The sequence below is a fragment of the Acipenser ruthenus genome, chromosome 23 (genome assembly GCF_902713425.1).
Source record: "Acipenser ruthenus chromosome 23, fAciRut3.2 maternal haplotype, whole genome shotgun sequence".
Classification (NCBI taxonomy): domain Eukaryota; kingdom Metazoa; phylum Chordata; class Actinopteri; order Acipenseriformes; family Acipenseridae; genus Acipenser; species Acipenser ruthenus.
This window is the reverse complement of record NC_081211.1, coordinates 17,065,693-17,084,254: the sequence shown is the minus strand read 5'-3', so window position 1 is coordinate 17,084,254 and position 18,562 is coordinate 17,065,693. Positions and strand designations below refer to the sequence as shown.

At 37.1% G+C, this 18,562-nt stretch overlaps 1 protein-coding gene across 1 annotated transcript; it reads right to left on the bottom strand.

The window, feature by feature from the left end:
* Positions 1-1,524: 1,524 nt before the first annotated feature.
* On the bottom strand, positions 1,525-17,314 carry phykpl (5-phosphohydroxy-L-lysine phospho-lyase). The gene is made up of 13 exons (XM_034022201.3): positions 16,681-17,314; positions 13,812-13,930; positions 13,119-13,278; positions 11,609-11,683; positions 10,296-10,383; positions 9,380-9,496; positions 8,577-8,659; positions 7,871-8,096; positions 6,122-6,276; positions 5,191-5,280; positions 4,416-4,546; positions 3,605-3,654; positions 1,525-1,727 (listed from the first exon to the last, which is right to left on the bottom strand). Exons 1-12 carry the CDS (start codon positions 16,731-16,733, stop codon positions 3,611-3,613), a joined length of 1,341 nt encoding a protein of 446 aa, XP_033878092.2. The 5' UTR covers positions 16,734-17,314; the 3' UTR covers positions 1,525-1,727; positions 3,605-3,610.
* Positions 17,315-18,562: the final 1,248 nt, after the last annotated feature.

Below are 18,562 nucleotides of genomic sequence, written 5' to 3'. Positions count from 1 at the left end.
CAATTGGGTTTTTAAACGTGTAAACGGCACTCTAGAACCAGACACCTTGAAACCTGCAAATATGTATAAGGACACCCCTCTACCCCACTGAACCATTCCTCTATAGTTTGTCTTGGGCAAATACTTGGTCGTAAACTCTGGTTTATATATCTTCTGTATTTATCTCTTGTCTTGGCTATATGCAGAGTTAAGTCATTAAAGGAATTTGATTACAGAAAATCTGATGGCATGTTTTGTAGTGTAATGTTAGTTACTTTTTTAAACACTTGTTTGCTGCTGGTTAGAATGAATTCTTTCCAGTTAATGCTTCTTGATAACATACCATTAAAGAACAAATCCCCATCTGCATTTTTAGTCCTGTCTAACCCTTTAATTTCTTTCCCTATATTTGTTTTACTGCAGCACTTAATTTACAGACAAACTGCATGACTTTTTACGAAGCTTTCTAGCACTAGCAAAGGCTAATCGGTTGGCTTGCAAAGTGTTCTGAATGTACTTGAACAGCAACCCCCAGGTTGAGTGCCAACCATATTTGTATATTTAGTGGGAAGACAACATTAGTCATCTTTTGAAGAAGTGGCAGTACAACTGAATGCTATAGTAAGGGAATTCATTTTTTAAAAAACACTTTATTAACTTGAAAGCCTGGCTATTCTGTGTGCCATGTTTAGATGCTAATTTAAAGAACACAACATCCCATGCAAAATGTGACTTAACAAAACTAAGTACATCAAACCCCAATGTAACTACCCCTTGCTGCTTTCTGAACTAGGTTGACTTGTAGTGCAAGGTCTTCACAGGCATAATTGGGTAAAATAGTTTTATACCTTCCTTTTTAACCAAATTAAATTCACAACTAATGAGCAATTATTTATTTCTTAGACGCCCTTATCCAGGGCGACTTACAATTGTTACAAGATATCACATTGTTTACATTTATTATTTTTTTTACATACAATTACCCATTATATATAGTTGGGTTTTTACTGGAGCAATTTGGGTAAAGTACCTTGCTCAAGGGTACAGCAGCAGTGTCTCCCACCTGGGATTGAACCCACATCCCTCCGGTCTGGAGCCCTAACCATTACTCCACACTGCTGCCAATAAAACATGTTTATTGCACAATAACTTTTTTTTTTTTTTTTTTTTTTTTAACTGGAGAACTAGTTTTCAGGATGTAGGTTTTATTCATTTTTCATAGATGTTATGATTTGAATTTACAGTTTCATAAAGACAATTCAGGACTTGCAAATTATAAGGTAAGATGCTGACATTTATTTTACTCTAATAAAACTGCACAGTGGGCACATCCTGATACTAACTGAAAATAAACTTCTAAATATGTTAAATGCTCTTCAGTAAATCTGAAATATCCTTTCAACAATTAATTTTAACTTGGCCCTGTCCGATTAATGCTTCACTGCTCTGGAGCCTCCATTTAGATTTCACATGTGTAATGTTTAATATGGTCAGATATTTCCTGGAATGGTTGAGATAGGCACGCTCCACTGTAATCTGGTTGCCTTGTTGTATTTTTTTTTTTTTTTTTTTTTTTACTGGAAGCAGCACAGTACATTAACCAGGGCTGGATTAAAGTTGCACAAGCACTGCATTTATCAAAGTAATAAAAAATCACATACTGCTTGACAGTTAATATTAACATAGACAACACTGACTAAAATTTAAGGCAGATCCACTCATTGGAAATGAATATCCAAAACACAGATCTGAAACAAAAAAAAAGAGAATCACAGTAAAACACATTTGTCAAAATGTAAATATATTTAACAGGCACACTGCTATCTGTCCTGCATTAAAGAACTTTACAGAAGTGAACAATTCTTGTATTGTACATTTCAAAATATCAGATTAACATTCAACACACAGTTAATGTAGATGTTATCTCTTGGAAAATAAAACACTTCAGCTTCCCCTGGCACACCTTTCAAAATCATGGTCTTTTGTAGGACCGCTGGTGCTTACATGATTACAAGCCTGATTAGGGGAGCCATTCCATTATACACGTCACAGATGAGTATACTCACAATAACGTATATTAATATTAGAGCCCTGTGAATTATTTATTTTTTATAATTTTTCACATGTTTTATTAGATAAACATTAATAATCTACTCAAATAGATGTATATCATTAACAGTATAGTATACATCATGTTATAACTACATACATATTTATTAAATATCCACTTTTTTTAAAAAAAGAACATTTTGACAAATGGACCACGCTCAAAGTTTTTTACCATAATTTCTCATTAGCGGCAGTAACGGTAACACAGTCCCCCACTCTAGCTATTTACAGTAAATACTGCCCATGCCCTCTATAAAATACAATAAAGATAATAAAAAATATATATATACACTGCCCTACTATTGTGGGGTTGTCATAATAACTGCACGTACAGCAATCTACACATTAAAATGGTAGGAATTTTATTTCAATCCCATTGCATGAAGCAGGGCTCCAGTACGGCAAGCTTGGGGTTTCTCAGTATTTAAACACAAAGCAGATTCATTCATTCATTCAAAACCAAAAGAGAATTTGCTCCAGTGCAAAGTTTGCACTGCTTATTTTTTCAAAAGCCTCTTGGCATGCACCATAGGTTCTTTGAGAAATGACCTCTCAATTACTTCTCACAAACCCGCTTATTGTCACGTTTTGTGCTGCCTGACAAATGCTGCGTCGCAGGGCTTTACTAAGTAACCACAGGATATAATTACTTTCCAACGCAACTAACAACCAATAATCACTTTGGCTGATAACATCACATTTTGTGCAGCCTGTCAAATGCTGCGTGGGTGGTCTTAACGGGATACAGTTCAGTTACAAAACACCAACGTCACCAAATTTTAACGTATATTTATTATGTCTACATGTTTCTGCAGAGAATATGGCTTTCCAACACCTTGTACCCTCTTGATACATAATCAGGGGTTCACATAACTGGTAAGCAGATACGCAATGCGGACCAATAAAAAAAATGCAGACTTACTTATTGTTGTCTAGTAAGACGCAAGCGTAGCGTCAGTATAGTTTAAACAGGAAAGTATTTTTAATAAAGGCAGAGACAGTGCTCACGGTTTGAAGGGGAGCTACACTCATTTATGGATTATTCCAGTTGAGTGGGGGTCTACAGGCTTTGTCAACAATGTCTGCAACCACCCACCCACACCGTCGCTCGCTGCACAAGTGAAACAGAAGAGAAATATATACAGTATGTATCTTCATTTTTCACCAGAACCTTCCTTTCGTTCCATTATTTTCACCACTTTCTGCAATGTGAACTGTAGAACTGCACCATAACTGTTTAATTCACAATTCTTGTTTGTGGACTGTCTGCAAGCACCTATGGTGTACGTAATGTAAAAACAACCGCCTTAATGAAATTGTGCCTTATTTTTTCAGTTTTGTTTTATGTAAAAAAATAAAATAAAAATACAAAGCTCACCAACTGTCACAAATGTGTTAATAGCTTTAAAAAAACATTTAAAAAACAAACAAACATCCAGATAGATAGATATACACACACACCTCCTGCTAACCTAAAATACTGTGAAATCTTTTACCAGGTACATAAAATACCTACCTTCTCTCAGCCAGACACTGCGTCAGTGGCTTTTAAATTCCCCTTCATATCTGTAAGAAATAAAAAAAAACATCCTTTACAAAAAATCCTATCACATTTCTATCAAGCAAGTGTTTTTTTTAAGCAAGGCAAAAAAAAAAGTGCACATTTATTTTGCTGCTGCATGTTTTAAAGCACAATGCTTGCCCTGAATTATGGTGCCAGAAACATTTACAGTATAACTGCAGTATGTCATTCAATTCTACATGGAATGACAGTGCCAGCAGTTAACTGGTTTCATTTCATTCATTTCGTTTACTAATTAATAACATTTTCACCAACATTGTGGTTTGAGTAACATTTTGTGCATTTTTTGTAAAGTAATACGATGAAGACATTCTGAGAATACTAGATATAGATGAATGAATGGTAGTGGCTACACTTGCATAGCCTGGACAGTCTAACGAAAACCTGCTGAATAAAGTTACGTTAACATATTGAATTACATACCACTTTGTAGTTTTCCATTAACGAAAAACTGACAAATTGATAAATGCAACATTTGAAATCTAACACTTTTGCGCTATGATTTTGTAGTTTCTTTTATTACATGATGTCTCAATCCTAAAATTCTAGGTGATGCTTAACTTTTGGCCATAGCTGCATATATTAAACTGGAGATACAAAACAAAAAAAGAAGTGACAGGTGACAAATGCTGTTCAATTGGCATGTATGGGAATAGGCGTGGTCTGTTTTCACACAAGCTGAACCCGGTGGGTTTTGTTTGAGTTGTTCATGAGTGGTAACAGTGGTGCAGTGTTACAACCTTACCTGTCAGTATCAGGTCTATTTTTTCAGCAACAAATTTGGCATCTTCCATATTGAAGCACATTGGTGGTTTAAGCTTGAGGACATTACTCCCAGGCCCGTCTGTACTCATGCAGATATATTCTTCCTTTAATCTGAAACAGACAAATGCATTTATTTAACCAGGAAAGAGCCCCTGAGACCTCCCTAGAGTTTCATAGAGAGTACTGTTGTGCTGGTTGTAATCAGCATTCAGGATAAGAGACCACGTCACTTACTACACTGTCAACTTTTACCTGGCATTTCTAACAGTGCTCCTACCCCAGTATACCCCAACTGTTCCCTGGATAAATCCAGGCTGAATACTAACTTCAGCCTCAGAACCTTTGCTTTCAATAAATCCAGGCCGAATACTAACTTCAGCCTCAGAACCTTTGCTTTCAATAAATCCAGGCTAAAAATAAACTTCAACTTCAGCCTCAGAACCTTTGCTTTCAATAAATCCAGGCTGAATATAAACTTCAGCCTCAGAACCTTTGCTTTCAATAAATCCAGGCTGAATATAAAAACTCCAGCCTCAGAACCTTTGCTTTCAATAAAGCTTTTAAAAAGGGACGATACTTCCACTGTGAGCTGACAGACTGAAGCTCTGTTTAATCAGTTTCACTGACCTACACACGCAACACAAATATCATAGGGGTGGAAATATTTTGGGACGTTTTTAAATCAGAGACACATGTTGTATATCTATATTAAGTAGTTGGTACAGTAGACATTTTAATGAAATAAATAAAATCACCTTTTCACCACATAGTCTGCTTCTTCTGTGGCTGGAGTCCTTTCTTCTGGATCCTTTACCAAATCCACCCCAATAAACAACCCAACACCTCTGTAAGGAAACAAGTCTACTTGTGAACTACTTGAGTATAATAAAAGAGAACAGAAGGTTGAAAGAATTACAATACCATTAATTACATATTCAAAGTTACTACCCAATGTTTAAAAAATAGTTTGGAAGCATTTTCGTTCATAATTCAGAAAAACATATTGCCAAAAGCACCGATCATAGCTTTTAGAAAGGATGCAAATTTAGCTGACGTTTTGGCCCAAAGTAAACAAACGGATCATAGACACATTAAAGGATATTAAAACCTATAAGAGCACATATATGTGTAAAGATAAAAGTGAAATCGCAACATAGAAAACAGATATTCACTCATAAGAAACCTGTCATGCAAACCTAGCAACCTTGTTTATGGTATATTTTGCCAAAAATGTAACATGAAATATGTAGAAGAGTACAACATTATAAAGAATAATACAGAACCACCTATCAAAGATCAGAGATAAAAAAGTAAATTAACCAACAGTTCAGCTTTACAAAAAATGAACAACATGAATGACCTACATTGTGTAGTTTTAGAGGAAATACAAATTAGATAATGTACAATACAGAATAAAGGAAAACAAATGGATACATAAACCCAATGCCATGATGCCTGAAGCACTAAATAGAAAGGAACAGTAGATCATAACATCATTAACTATGTAGTAAATGACATCACAAGCACATTCATAGATATATAGATTGATGAAATGTATAAGTCACATTAATACAGTGTGTATATATACTGCAGTACATGTACAGTTTCTTATTTGTGTGAGCTGTTCTACTATACAGCCCTCATTAACCTAATCAGAGGCCAGATACAAGTAATCGTAGAAGGTACCTGACATCTCCAATAATGGGGTGCTTGTTCTTCAGCTCATTCAGCAGTCCCAGGAGGTAGCTGCCCACCTTCGTCGCATTGCCACCAAGATCCTCTTTCTCAATGACATCTAAAACCGCCAGTCCAATCGCACATGAGACTGGGTTCCCTCCAAACTAGATGCCAGCACAATGGAAATTTTGTCCAATAAAGAGGGCTGTGTTTATTTCACAAATAGTTATTTGAAGATATTTCACAATTAAGCAATAGTTACTAAAGCAGAAAAAAATAGCATTGTCACATTCAAAATGTATTATTCTCTCTAAAATTATACAACGGATGTTCCTACGTACTGAAATGCTTACCTGAAAAAACAGTAAACACTAAATTGTAGAATATTTCGTTTTTTTATGTCCACCTTTTAAAGGCATTCTATACTGAGCATCACTTATATTTGAGCATCAAAAGAAACTTATCACTTATATTTGGATAAAATTCACTAGATGTGATCGAAAAATGACAAACTCTGTTTTAGAGCAGGTGCAGTGACTTTTTATTGTGCTGATTAACAATTGACATCACGAAGATGCTGCAAAATGATCTGTCGATCTTGGGCAGGTGTTGTGACTCTTGGTCACCCAGTTCGTGGCCTGTCATTGACAGAGTGTTTCTGGTTATACTGTCTCGCCAGGTTTGAAATTGCTGGTGTAAATATTTCAAATCTTTGACGCAGATGAAAGTGATTAACTGCTGGTTTTTAAACAAGCCATACAAAATTAAAAGCAAACAGGCTGAAGCGACCCATCCGCTGTTGAACAGTTTCACATTCCAAACACAGATCAGATGTTACTGTAACCCCGCTGGGATCTTCATATACAACTCTTGCTAATTTATTTTTGAACCCAAAAAGTAGGGTTGCAACTTTTATAAAATAATGATAAATTTATACATACACTTTACTACTTGCAAAATAGTTTGCACAATGCAGGGCACCCCGATGTTTCTTTCGAAGACACATTTATTCCTGGTCCCATCTTGAAAATAAATGCAGATTTTCTCCAAAACGAAACATAGCTCAACAAAATACTTCAGACTGGGTGAACACGGTAATAAACACTCTTATTTGCCACGTTGAAGGATATTTTTCATAGAGAAATAGGGACACAGTATATTTTAGACACCACCCGTTTTATGCTACATGACCGGTGTGAAATCCTCCACAAGCTGTACACTTACAATGAATGATAAGCTCACTGACGCGAAACGCTTCCTGTGAAAGGGCATTTAGTACATGTTTTACTGAAGCAACACAGCTGCTACAGGTACCCTCCAGGGCTGTGGCATAATACCCTGCTCCAATGCACGGCAGTGAAGCCATATAGAGGAGCTACGTGTAACGATTCGTTAGTGGAACTTAATACATCAACCTTTGTATTAAGTTCCTAGTAATATTACACAAATCAAAAGGTCACCTTTTATAGTATTTCACACATTGTCAAACGGTTCATGTTAACAGAGAAAAAATATCTGACAGCGCATGCCTGCCGAACCTTGAAGGTTCAGAACTACCTTTGAATTCCTGGTTAGCGAACAAGCCTTAGAACCTTTGAACACAGCTCTACTTCATAGTTGCTGTACATTATCCCGATTCACAACTATGTTGTGCCCACTTATTCCATTTGAGTTACCCCAGGGCTAGAAATGCCAGCTGTATTGAGATGACTTTTTCTCGAATGCACGATTGTGCTGAAAAGGATGTACTGTACTTACAGTGTTGAAGTACTCCACCCCTGTCGCAGTGAAAGCCTCTGCTATTTCCTGTGTTGTAGCCACGCAGGAAAGGGGGTGTCCATTTCCTATGGGTTTGCCCATAGTGACGATGTCAGGCGTGAAGTCTTCTCCCTGAAGCTGGAATGCCCAGAAGTGTTTCCCAACTCTGCCCAACCCCACCTGCACCTCATCAGCAACAAAGACTCCACCCGCTCTGCGCACGTACCTACAAACAAGTGTCTGTGTTAACGTCATACTGGTGAGCCCTTGCTGTTAAGAACAGGTCACAGAACCAATGCAACGTGGCTTTAAAGGGCTGGTAAATAAGAGCGACATTATGCCCTACACATTGTAAAGAATTGATGAATCAAAATGGGCTTTAAAAAAAACATTCCTTAAAACAGTTTTGTGAATAGGGTTCATTATCACTGATCAATTTTTTTTTAGGTAAAATATATTTTGGATCTTCCCTATAAATTTGGGATATGCAATTATAGATTGAATGCTACTTCCTAGTACCTACAGCACAGGAAATAAGGTTGCTCTCGCTAATTATTTATTATTTTAATAGGGGGTCGGACTTCGAGCTACATGAAAAGGAATTGCAACAAATCCCTGCTTTACACTAGTTAGTTGTTCCTTGAACCATGCAAATTAGATCTGATCTGTATGACAGAGTGACCAGGAGATATAAAATAATACCTACTCTGCTACCTTCTGAAAGTAGCCAGCTGGTATAATGATTTGCCCTCCAACACTTGGCAATGACTCAGCAAAAAATGCAGCAATCTGTGCAAAAAAAACAACAACATTTGGGCCTAGTCGCTATTGTAGTTAAAGTACAAGGAGGTAAGTAGGGTGGCCCTCATTCCCAACACCTCCTCCACACATACGCAGCGCATCTTTCTAGTGTCTTACCTAGTTTAGGAGATGTAAGTAAGGTGGCTTGAGTTTCATTTTGATGGAGTCTCATGGACCTTTACCTATATTTTCTATGAGCTGCATAATTCTATTTTAACAAGCTATACTGCTAAAAAGACTGCTGAGAATTTTAACTGCAGCCTAATATACATTTATTAATTATCCCCCCCAAAAAAACCCAGCTGATCTCATCTGTCAACTGGTAAATCGGCAAAGCAATACGTGCGCTTGCCAAGCTGGCTGAAAACAGGTGGCCACAACGATTTAAAGCAAGGATCATATAAAATATGGTCTTGTTTTTTTTTTCTCTAAATATGCTGGCCCTAGATTACTCTGACTAGAAAAATGTGCCCGTAGCGCCTCCTAGCAAATCTGTCTCAGGTTTTCATTTGACAAGGGGATTCCTTGAGAGTCTCGGACTAACTGAGTTGCTGGTCTAGAACTTGACAAGTCCCTTGTGGGGCATAATTATAGAAGCTGAATTTAAAGCTCTGCTTTGCGTACTGCAGTTACTATTCAACATCTCTATCCCACATCTCTGCAATACTGCACGTGTGTGTTCCAGGAGGAGATGTGCGAGTAACTCACCTTCCTGTTTCTCTTGTGTGCTTTATCTATTACTTGTCTCACTTCATCAGCGTAAGCTTGGTCCACATCTTTGTGATCTTCCCTATACTTGCCCCTGTAGGTGTCAGGAATTGGGGCCTGTAATGAAAATACATTTGTTAATAGTATTTCTAAAATCCGTTCATTTGAAAAAACATGTCCTGAAACTTCATTTAAACCTACAGAGAAACAAACATTTATATATAAAAAAACCTAGAACACAATACTTGGACTAGACATAACCGATTCAAGGTAGTTAAGTATCTAAGAGTGACAGCCCAGTCTTCAAAATCGATTTTATTATCAATCATGAGCAGTATTTAGGAATATGGATCACTGATCATCTTATATTTTTGCTGAAGCTATTTATTTGTTTAATTTTTAAATTAATTTGAAATGGAGATATGCAAAGTTCCACTTTATAGCTTTAGAAAAACTGCTCCTCCGGGTACTGCATCACTTCCTGTATCAGACTGGCACGGTGTATAAGCGAGACCCTGTTGCAGGCAGTGATATCTGACCAGGGACAAGGAAGCGTGGAACAGTGTAGAATCTGCACATGCACAAAATGTAACTGGGTATGGAGATGAGCATCCAGTTATCCTAATTAATGCTTTGTTGTTTGGATTTTTTGTATAATTCTCCGTTTCAATTACGACACCTTTTAAAAAGCTCAGCAGTTTAAAGCACCCCTCAATAATAAAGTACATCTGGTACACCACAGTGTGACCCTAACCCTGTCCCCTGCAACATTCTGCCATAGTGGATGCAAGAAATAGAAAGATAAGATTTAATTAACAGCGCTAGGGAGAGAAGTGATAAAGATGCTCATGCTAACAGCTGATGGTTATGACTCCCTTAAAAGTATACATAATGAAACACTACCACAATTACATACCACATGAACCCATTCCTTTTGTCCTTCAAGTTTTCGGAACTTGTAGGGGCTAATGTCGATCAGCGATGTCAAATGCCCATGGTACGCACTTTGAATAAAGAAACACAAGAGCTGTGAGGCCTCTCAATATTAATATTACTATTATTATTATTATTATTTATTTATTTCTTAGCAGACGCTCTTGTCCAATACAAGCTGACATTAAAAAGGTTATTCGATCAATTTAACAATTTGCAATGTTTTCAATTAAAATGTAGTCAAAATCAATATTATAAAATAATACACGAAAGGTTATCTAATATACAGGGTAGTTGATCATTTGTGTAACATTGTTGTTTTTGCTCGGTTTTCAATTCTACATTACTGTAGCCTCTGGTAGCCAAACACTATGTCACACAGTGTCTGTCATTGACGTTTTTCCTTTGCATATCACTCTGCACGTACCCTCCAGTTTTTGTAATGTGTCGACAGTGTTGCTCGAATTGTGAATCACTCTGTATTTTGAAATCTTGATCTATACAACCTGGAAATGACTACATTTCCAGGTTGTATAGATCAACGGGGAATGACTACAGCTATGGCCAAAAGTTGGGGAATGACTACAGCTATGGCCAAAAGTTTTGTACCACCTAGAATTCTGGGATTGAGCCATAATTTAAAACATCAGAACATAATGCTGATCTTTTATTTAACATCATGTAATCAAAGAAACTACAAAATGATATCGCAAAAGCCATGTTAGATTTGGAAGTGTCACATTTTTAAATTTTTGACAGTATATGGAAAACTACAAAGCGGTATGTAATTCAATATGTTAACGTAACATTATTCAGCAGGTTTCATTGGACTTTATGAAGCAAAATCAGTTAATTCTATAGGGAGATGCAAAACCTTTGGCCACGGCTGTGTAAACTACTTCCATCGACGGGTTCTGTCACATGAGACGGAACTGTTTTCTTGTAATCCTGCTGCCCATGGACTGAAATGTCTTTAATAAATGATTATTATATGTTGTGGTTATAAACTAAATCAATTTTAATTGATTGACACACCTAGTACAATTCCATAACATTGTACAATAGGTGGTAAAACTGCAGAAAACAAATGGAAATATTGTATCTATTTTACTGGGAAATTGTCTACTAAGACTAGAAGATCCTGGTGGAACAGTACAATATATAATTTGTTTTCAACATTACTGATAATGAAACGAGACAGCAATAAAATCAAATAATGTTCCACTGAGTTCCCTGCCCTGAAGTCCAAGGTTTGCAGAGATTTAAATAAAACTAAAATGCAATGCTTCCACTTACTGGTCCAAAACAATGACATCTTCATGCTGGGTGTATTGACGAGCCAATCGAAGGGCAAGATCATTCGCCTCGGAGCTGTGGTTGAGATATTACACACATTACACATCACGACAGTCTAAGTGTACATGAGCTTTCTACTTCCTTCATACCTGATGATCATTTAGGTTTTGATCCTTTTTGTTTTTAGTGAAGCATAGAGGTTCTCTAAACTAGTGACCTCTTTCAGGCCAACAGTGCTGAGCTCTTTACACTGTGAACCAGCATAGAGGCCTGGGACACAATCTCCACTCCCAACAGTGCTGAGCTCTTTACACTGTGAACCAGCATAGAGGCCTGGGACACAATCTCCACTCCCAACAGTGCTGAGCTCTTTACACTGTGAACCAGCATAGAGGCCTGGGACACAATCTCCACTCCCAACAGTGCTGAGCTCTTTACACTGTGAACCAGCATCACGTTTGTACCCAAAAATTGGCATAGCTGAGAATTCATGCCAGTGGTCTCCTGTATTATTGCTGCAGGGTAGCAACAGTACCAGGCTTGAGCGAACACCTATAGTTAAAGTAAAATCTCTTAAACCTAATTCATCAAGCAAGATGTGCTTAAGAAGAACGAAAACCTGCTGGTTCCACAAATCTGTTCAAAAAGACAAATACAGTTCCAGAAAATCCCGGGTGGATTAGCATCTACTGAGAAATGTGTTGAACTCGTTCGGGCTACCGGGAATACTGGATCCCCAATAACAAACAAAACCAAACCAAGATAGCCTTGCACTGTCCCTGCAGAATTCGGATTCAGGTATTTATTATTATAACAATATTATGTAGTGGGAAATGTGGGCGAGTAGGGTAACCTATTGTAGATTTACTACCAGTATTTAAAAAACATGTACTGTACTAAACATTTTGACTGGATCATTTTTATATCATTAAACTAAATGCTGGTATTTTAGCTCAGTTCATGGACTATAAGGATCATAATTTCTGAAGCCACAGTTCTATAGGAAAACTTGTATATTATATATGTACATGTATAATAGGTTTCTAATAAATAAATATGCAGTCAAAAAACATTTAGCAAATAATACAAGAAGAGTACACAATGCTTTCTTATGGAATGTTGTTTTGGTTTTTTCTTTAGTTAATGCTATGTATAGGTTTTTGTTTCGCTTCCTGTACATTTTTAATACATGTTTTGGTGGCCAAATGAGGCAGGCTGTGTGGCTCTTCAATGCAACCTAAAAACATCTGGAACGTAGACAAAAACATTTAAATATACCCTCCCGCATTTTAATACTAATTAGGTTATTTGCATTTGGAAGGAGAATTTCTCTCCTACAAGAAAACTACAAAGAAACCCAAATTACCCTAAAGGCACTACCAAAATAGCGTGAGAAAAAAACCCCTCACTTATTAAAATTGTTCCATGGAAACCCTGCCAGTAATTAAAGAAGAAATATGCTGACTTGAGGAAACTGAAGACTGAACTTATTGTGTTGGAAGGAGCTTACCCTGAGTTGACAAAATAGAAGACGTTGAGTTTCTCCGGTAGCGTGTGGGAGAGTCTTTGTGCGTATTCTACCAGGTGATCATGGAGAAAGCGAGTGTTTGTGTTCAGCACTTCCATCTGTGACGAGGCTGCCTGGACAACCAGTGGGTGGCAATGGCCAACTAACAAGAAAGAAAAACTAAATATGATACCAGGCCAAACACCAATCCTAGAACACGTCTTCCTACGGGAGGCTACACTGACTGACATTTTTAAATACACATACTGTTGGATTAATAATGTGTTGCAATCAGATCTACAAAACAAGGGTCACACCTGAAACAGTGCATTCTTTCGTTATTATTTGTTTATTTGGCAGACGCCTTTATCCAAGGTGACTTATAGAGACTAGGGAGTGTGAACTATGCATCAGCTGCAGAGTCATTTACCAGAAAGACGGAGTACAAGGAGGTTAAGTGACTTGCTCAGGGTCACACAGTGAGCCAGTCGGGATTTGAACCGGGGACCTCCTGGTTACAAGCCCTTTTCTTTAACCACAGCCTCCTATGTTAATGAGCATCAGTCTAGGGACACAAGAATGTGTCTGTATGTATGAACGCATGTAATCTGGGGATAGAAGGGGTGCCTGTATGTCTGTACATTTATTTTATCAATAAGCTTTTTTGTTTGGTGTGTACACCGAATATTTTCCTACCATGATGAACATTGCCGATGCAGTCCAGATAGCGTCTGCCCTCTTCATCATACAAGTACTGGCCCTTAGCTCTGATAATCTTCACAGGATTGTCAGGAAAAAACAGTTTGCAGGACAACCTGCCGAAGACAACATACAGCTCTCAGAAAAGTACACACACACACACACAACATATAGAATGTACTACTGAACTAACTAACGGTGGTACACAACAACTTCCAATGAATACAATAATGTACACACAATGTACAGTGCCTTGCGAAAGTATTCGGCCCCCTTGAACTTTGCGACCTTTTGCCACATTTCAGGCTTCAAACATAAAGATATGAAACTGTAATTTCTTGTGAAGAATCAACAACAAGTGGGACACAATCATGAAGTGGAACGAAATTTATTGGATATTTCAAACTTTTTTAACAAATAAAAAACTGAAAAATTGGGCGTGCAAAATTATTCAGCCCCTTTACTTTCAGTGCAACAAACTCTCTCCAGAAGTTCAGTGAGGATCTCTGAATGATCCAATGTTGACCTAAATGACTAATGATGATAAATAGAATCCACCTGTGTGTAATCAAGTCTCCGTATAAATGCACCTGCACTGCGATAGTCTCAGAGGTCCGTTTAAAGCGCAGAGAGCATCATGAAGAACAAGGAACACACCAGGCAGGTCCGAGATACTGTTGTGGAGAAGTTTAAAGCCGGATTTGGATACAAAAAGATTTCCCAAGCTTTAAACATCCCAAGGAGCACTGTGCAAGCGATAATATTGAAATGGAAGGAGTATCAGACCACTGCAAATCTACCAAGACCTGGCCGTCCCTCTAAACTTTCAGCTCATACAAGGAGAAGACTGATCAGAGATGCAGCCAAGAGGCCCATGATCACTCTGGATGAACTGCAGAGATCTACAGCTGAGGTGGGAGACTCTGTCCATAGGACAACAATCAGTCGTATACTGCACAAATCTGGCCTTTATGGAAGAGTGGCAAGAAGAAAGCCATTTCTTAAAGATATCCATAAAAAGTGTCGTTTACAGTTTGCCACAAGCCACCTGGGAGACACACCAAACATGTGTAAGAAGGTGCTCTGGTCAGATGAAACCAAAATCGAACTTTTTGGCAACAATGCAAAACGTTATGTTTGGCGTAAAAGCAACACAGCTCATCACCCTGAACACACCATCCCCACTGTCAAACATGGTGGTGGCAACATCATGGTTTGGGCCTGCTTTTCTTCAGCAGGGACAGGGAAGATGGTTAAAATTGATGGGAAGATGGATGGAGCCAAATACAGGACCATTCTGGAAGAAAACCTGATGGAGTCTGCAAAAGACCTGAGACTGGGACGGAGATTTGTCTTCCAACAAGACAATGATCCAAAACATAAAGCAAAATCTACAATGGAATGGTTCACAAATAAACATATCCAGGTGTTAGAATGGCCAAGTCAAAGTCCAGACCTGAATCCAATCGAGAATCTGTGGAAAGAACTGAAAACTGCTGTTCACAAATGCTCTCCATCCAACCTCACTGAGCTCGAGCTGTTTTGCAAGGAGGAATGGGCAAAAATTTCAGTCTCTCGATGTGCAAAACTGATAGAGACATACCCCAAGCGACTTACAGCTGTAATCACAGCAAAAGGTGGCGCTACAAAGTATTAACTTAAGGGGGCTGAATAATTTTGCACGCCCAATTTTTCAGTTTTTTATTTGTTAAAAAAGTTTGAAATATCCAATAAATTTTGTTCCACTTCATGATTGTGTCCCACTTGTTGTTGATTCTTCACAAAAAATTACAGTTTCATATCTTTATGTTTGAAGCCTGAAATGTGGCAAAAGGTCGCAAAGTTCAAGGGGGCCGAATACTTTCGCAAGGCACTGTACTTTATTAGGACCTAATACTGGGTTGACCACCACGTTCCCTGATTATCACCATGTGCAATAGACTCCATTCAGTCCTAAAGTGGCCAGACAGTGTATTTCAGGTATACCTTCATGTTTCCAGGTTAGTATTTATGAATGAAAGTAGTCTGGCATTGCAAGGGAGTCAGGATGGACCATCTCCTCAGTTAACTACTTTTGTTTTTTTTACAGACTTGGATTGGAAGAGCTTGGACAGAGTGACATGTCTGAGTAGACTGCAGAGCATTTCTACATTTATATAGCTTGAATTTCAGCACAAAGTACGGTGCTGTGTATATTTCGTTCTCCCCTTAAAGCGTGGGTTCAATCCCATGTAAAAAAAAAAAGTATCTATAAATATTTTCTTTATTATGAAATGAATAAAGCGATAGCTGTGTGGGTTATGGCTGAGTGGTGTGTTTAGATTGCTGTCTGCTCTTGACTCATGGGTTTTTTAGTCCCAGCTCTTTCTATTTTTTGTTTTTGGAAGCTTAATAAGCATTTTAAAACAGGAAGCAAGTCTGGTTATTTTTATTTGAAAAGGTGCCTTTTCCAAAAAGAGTAAAATATAACAGTAGGTACCTTTCCATACATTTTACATTAAAATACTTAATTATATATACACAGTGCTATTTTATAGATTTATAAAAATCAGTTCGTCTTGTTACAAATGCTTCTAAGGCTCAAGAGCACCGCCTTTAAAGCAGCATTGGAACAATGACACGTGTGCAAAATCATAATACAGTTCAAAGTAAATAAAAAAAATATATAAAAAAAAAAAAAAAAAACATGTCTGTAAATGCAAGGAAACGATCCCGAGATTCACTTTACCTATTCGTGTGATCATTTCTGCACTAATATTGTCACCTTCAATCAAAGATCAAAAGGTATGTATGTATAAATAAATAAATAACCTTTATAGTTCCAGGGTGTCACATCCACATAAGACAGCTGTACACGTGCACTTACCCTATGAGGTTCTTGCGCATTTCCAGTGTTTTTTCTTTTCTGTAGCGCTCCATGGTTTTTGTACAAAACTTTATCGCACTATCGTTCTTGTCTGACTGCAGCTCACTGCCTCTCTTTTCACAGCAATCCCCAATGACTCAGACGCAGGCGGTGCTATAAGTCAGCGCGTATACGAATTCATTTGCGCATGCCTAGTTTATTTTTTCCACCATCTTTGAATCTTGTCTGCTGAAAAGTGTCGCATTTCAATGATTTTACTTTGAACGTGTACAGAACATCCTTAATTCTCGTATAAGAATATGTTGCCGAGTATCGCAACCTCATATATTTTAACTTCAGGTGTATTATACTAAATATTTTATTTAAATAAATATATACTTCTACAAAAGTTACAGAGAACTATTTTCGCATGCTCCGCACACGATTACAATGTATTGTGCACCGCTACAGTAGTAAATCCACTAATTAGCAGTACAATGTTCTCTGACAAAGAATGTAAAACAATTAAAATATAAAATCCATAGGTTATACAATATATTGCACATCATTACTGTATTGTTACAATTGTGCTAGAGACAGTGTTTGGCACCTACAGTGCCAGATAACGCTAGAGACGCTATTTGGCAGAGACCCTAGGCTCAACACCGGACACGTCAATAATCAAGGAGGCTGTGTTATTTGAGACAGGGTGGCAAATTGATGTTGTGCTGCATATGGTTTGATACTTGTTACTTATTAATCAATTAATAGTATTAATATACTTATTCAATTTTTATTTGTAAATTCCTATATAATTTTGTATTGTCTTTATAAGTAGTTTGTATATATTCTAAATGCTTTGTATATAGCCTGTAATTTAGAAGCGTCCTATATATATTATATACATTATATATATATATATACATTATATATATATATATATATATATATATATATATATATATATATATATATATACACATACATACATTATATATATATATATATATATATATATATATATATATATATATATATATATATATACATACACACACACACCTGATAAATAATAAAATGTAACAAAGTAAAAAAATAAAAAACAAAGACGTTTCAAACCGTGCAGTTTTTCTGTTTTTTTTTTTTCGGTGACTTTCTGTAAATTACTATGTTTGTAGACATTGTATTGATATAACTGTCAGGTTGCCAAAGAACTAATATCTGGGTGAGTAAATTCATTTTTTTACTGCAGTATATTTAACTCATGCACCATACTGTATCTGGAAGACCGGAAGAATGAACGTTTTTAACACAATGCTTCCCCCCTGTGGCCAAAGCATGCAACAGCATTTGTTGGACTAATAATACTTGCTAAGTACTGCATGTACTGTAGTTTAAATTGTTTTGGTTATATATGTGTGGATAATGGAAAGTATATATCCATGCAGCCTCCAGAACTACAATTTACAGAGGCTCCTTTTCACTGTTAGGTTCAGTAACCTATACATACTCCTAGTCTAAACGTTTGTAATGAGAATGTAAGGTCAGGATACAGAAGTTCTCCTAATCTCATCTTGAGGCAAGAGAGTGTAGAAGGTGAAGCAGAGCCTCAAGGTCAGGACTTCATTTACAAGAGATCAGGTTCAAAAGTCCAAGTCAATTATGGTGACAATAAAGCCTCCATAAAACCTAGTACTGTCACATCCTGTTAAAAAGCAGGGCGGCCAAACTTCTTGATCAAAAGACCATGCATTTTTTTTGGTTTTGAAGTTGATCTAAATCAGTAACATCTGGCTCAGAAACTTCTATGAACATCAGAGCCATTGTCTTCATGTATTTCAAATACAGTATTCTGAATCTAGTCTGAGCTTCGTCTTGTCTAAGTGTGCATCACCTAGTCATA

Bases quoted from the DNA above. Each gene is read 5' to 3' on its own strand.
- phykpl (XM_034022201.3), bottom strand. From the start codon at position 16,733: ATGGAGCGCTACAGAAAAGAAAAAACACTGGAAATGCGCAAGAACCTC. The intron at 11,684-13,118 runs GTAAGCTCCTTC...TCTCAACCACAG, and splicing joins TTCTATTTTGTCAACTCAGG to CTCCGAGGCGAATGATCTTG. The intron at 6,277-7,870 runs GTAAGTACAGTA...GCTGGCATCTAG, and splicing joins GGGTGGAGTACTTCAACACT to TTTGGAGGGAACCCAGTCTC.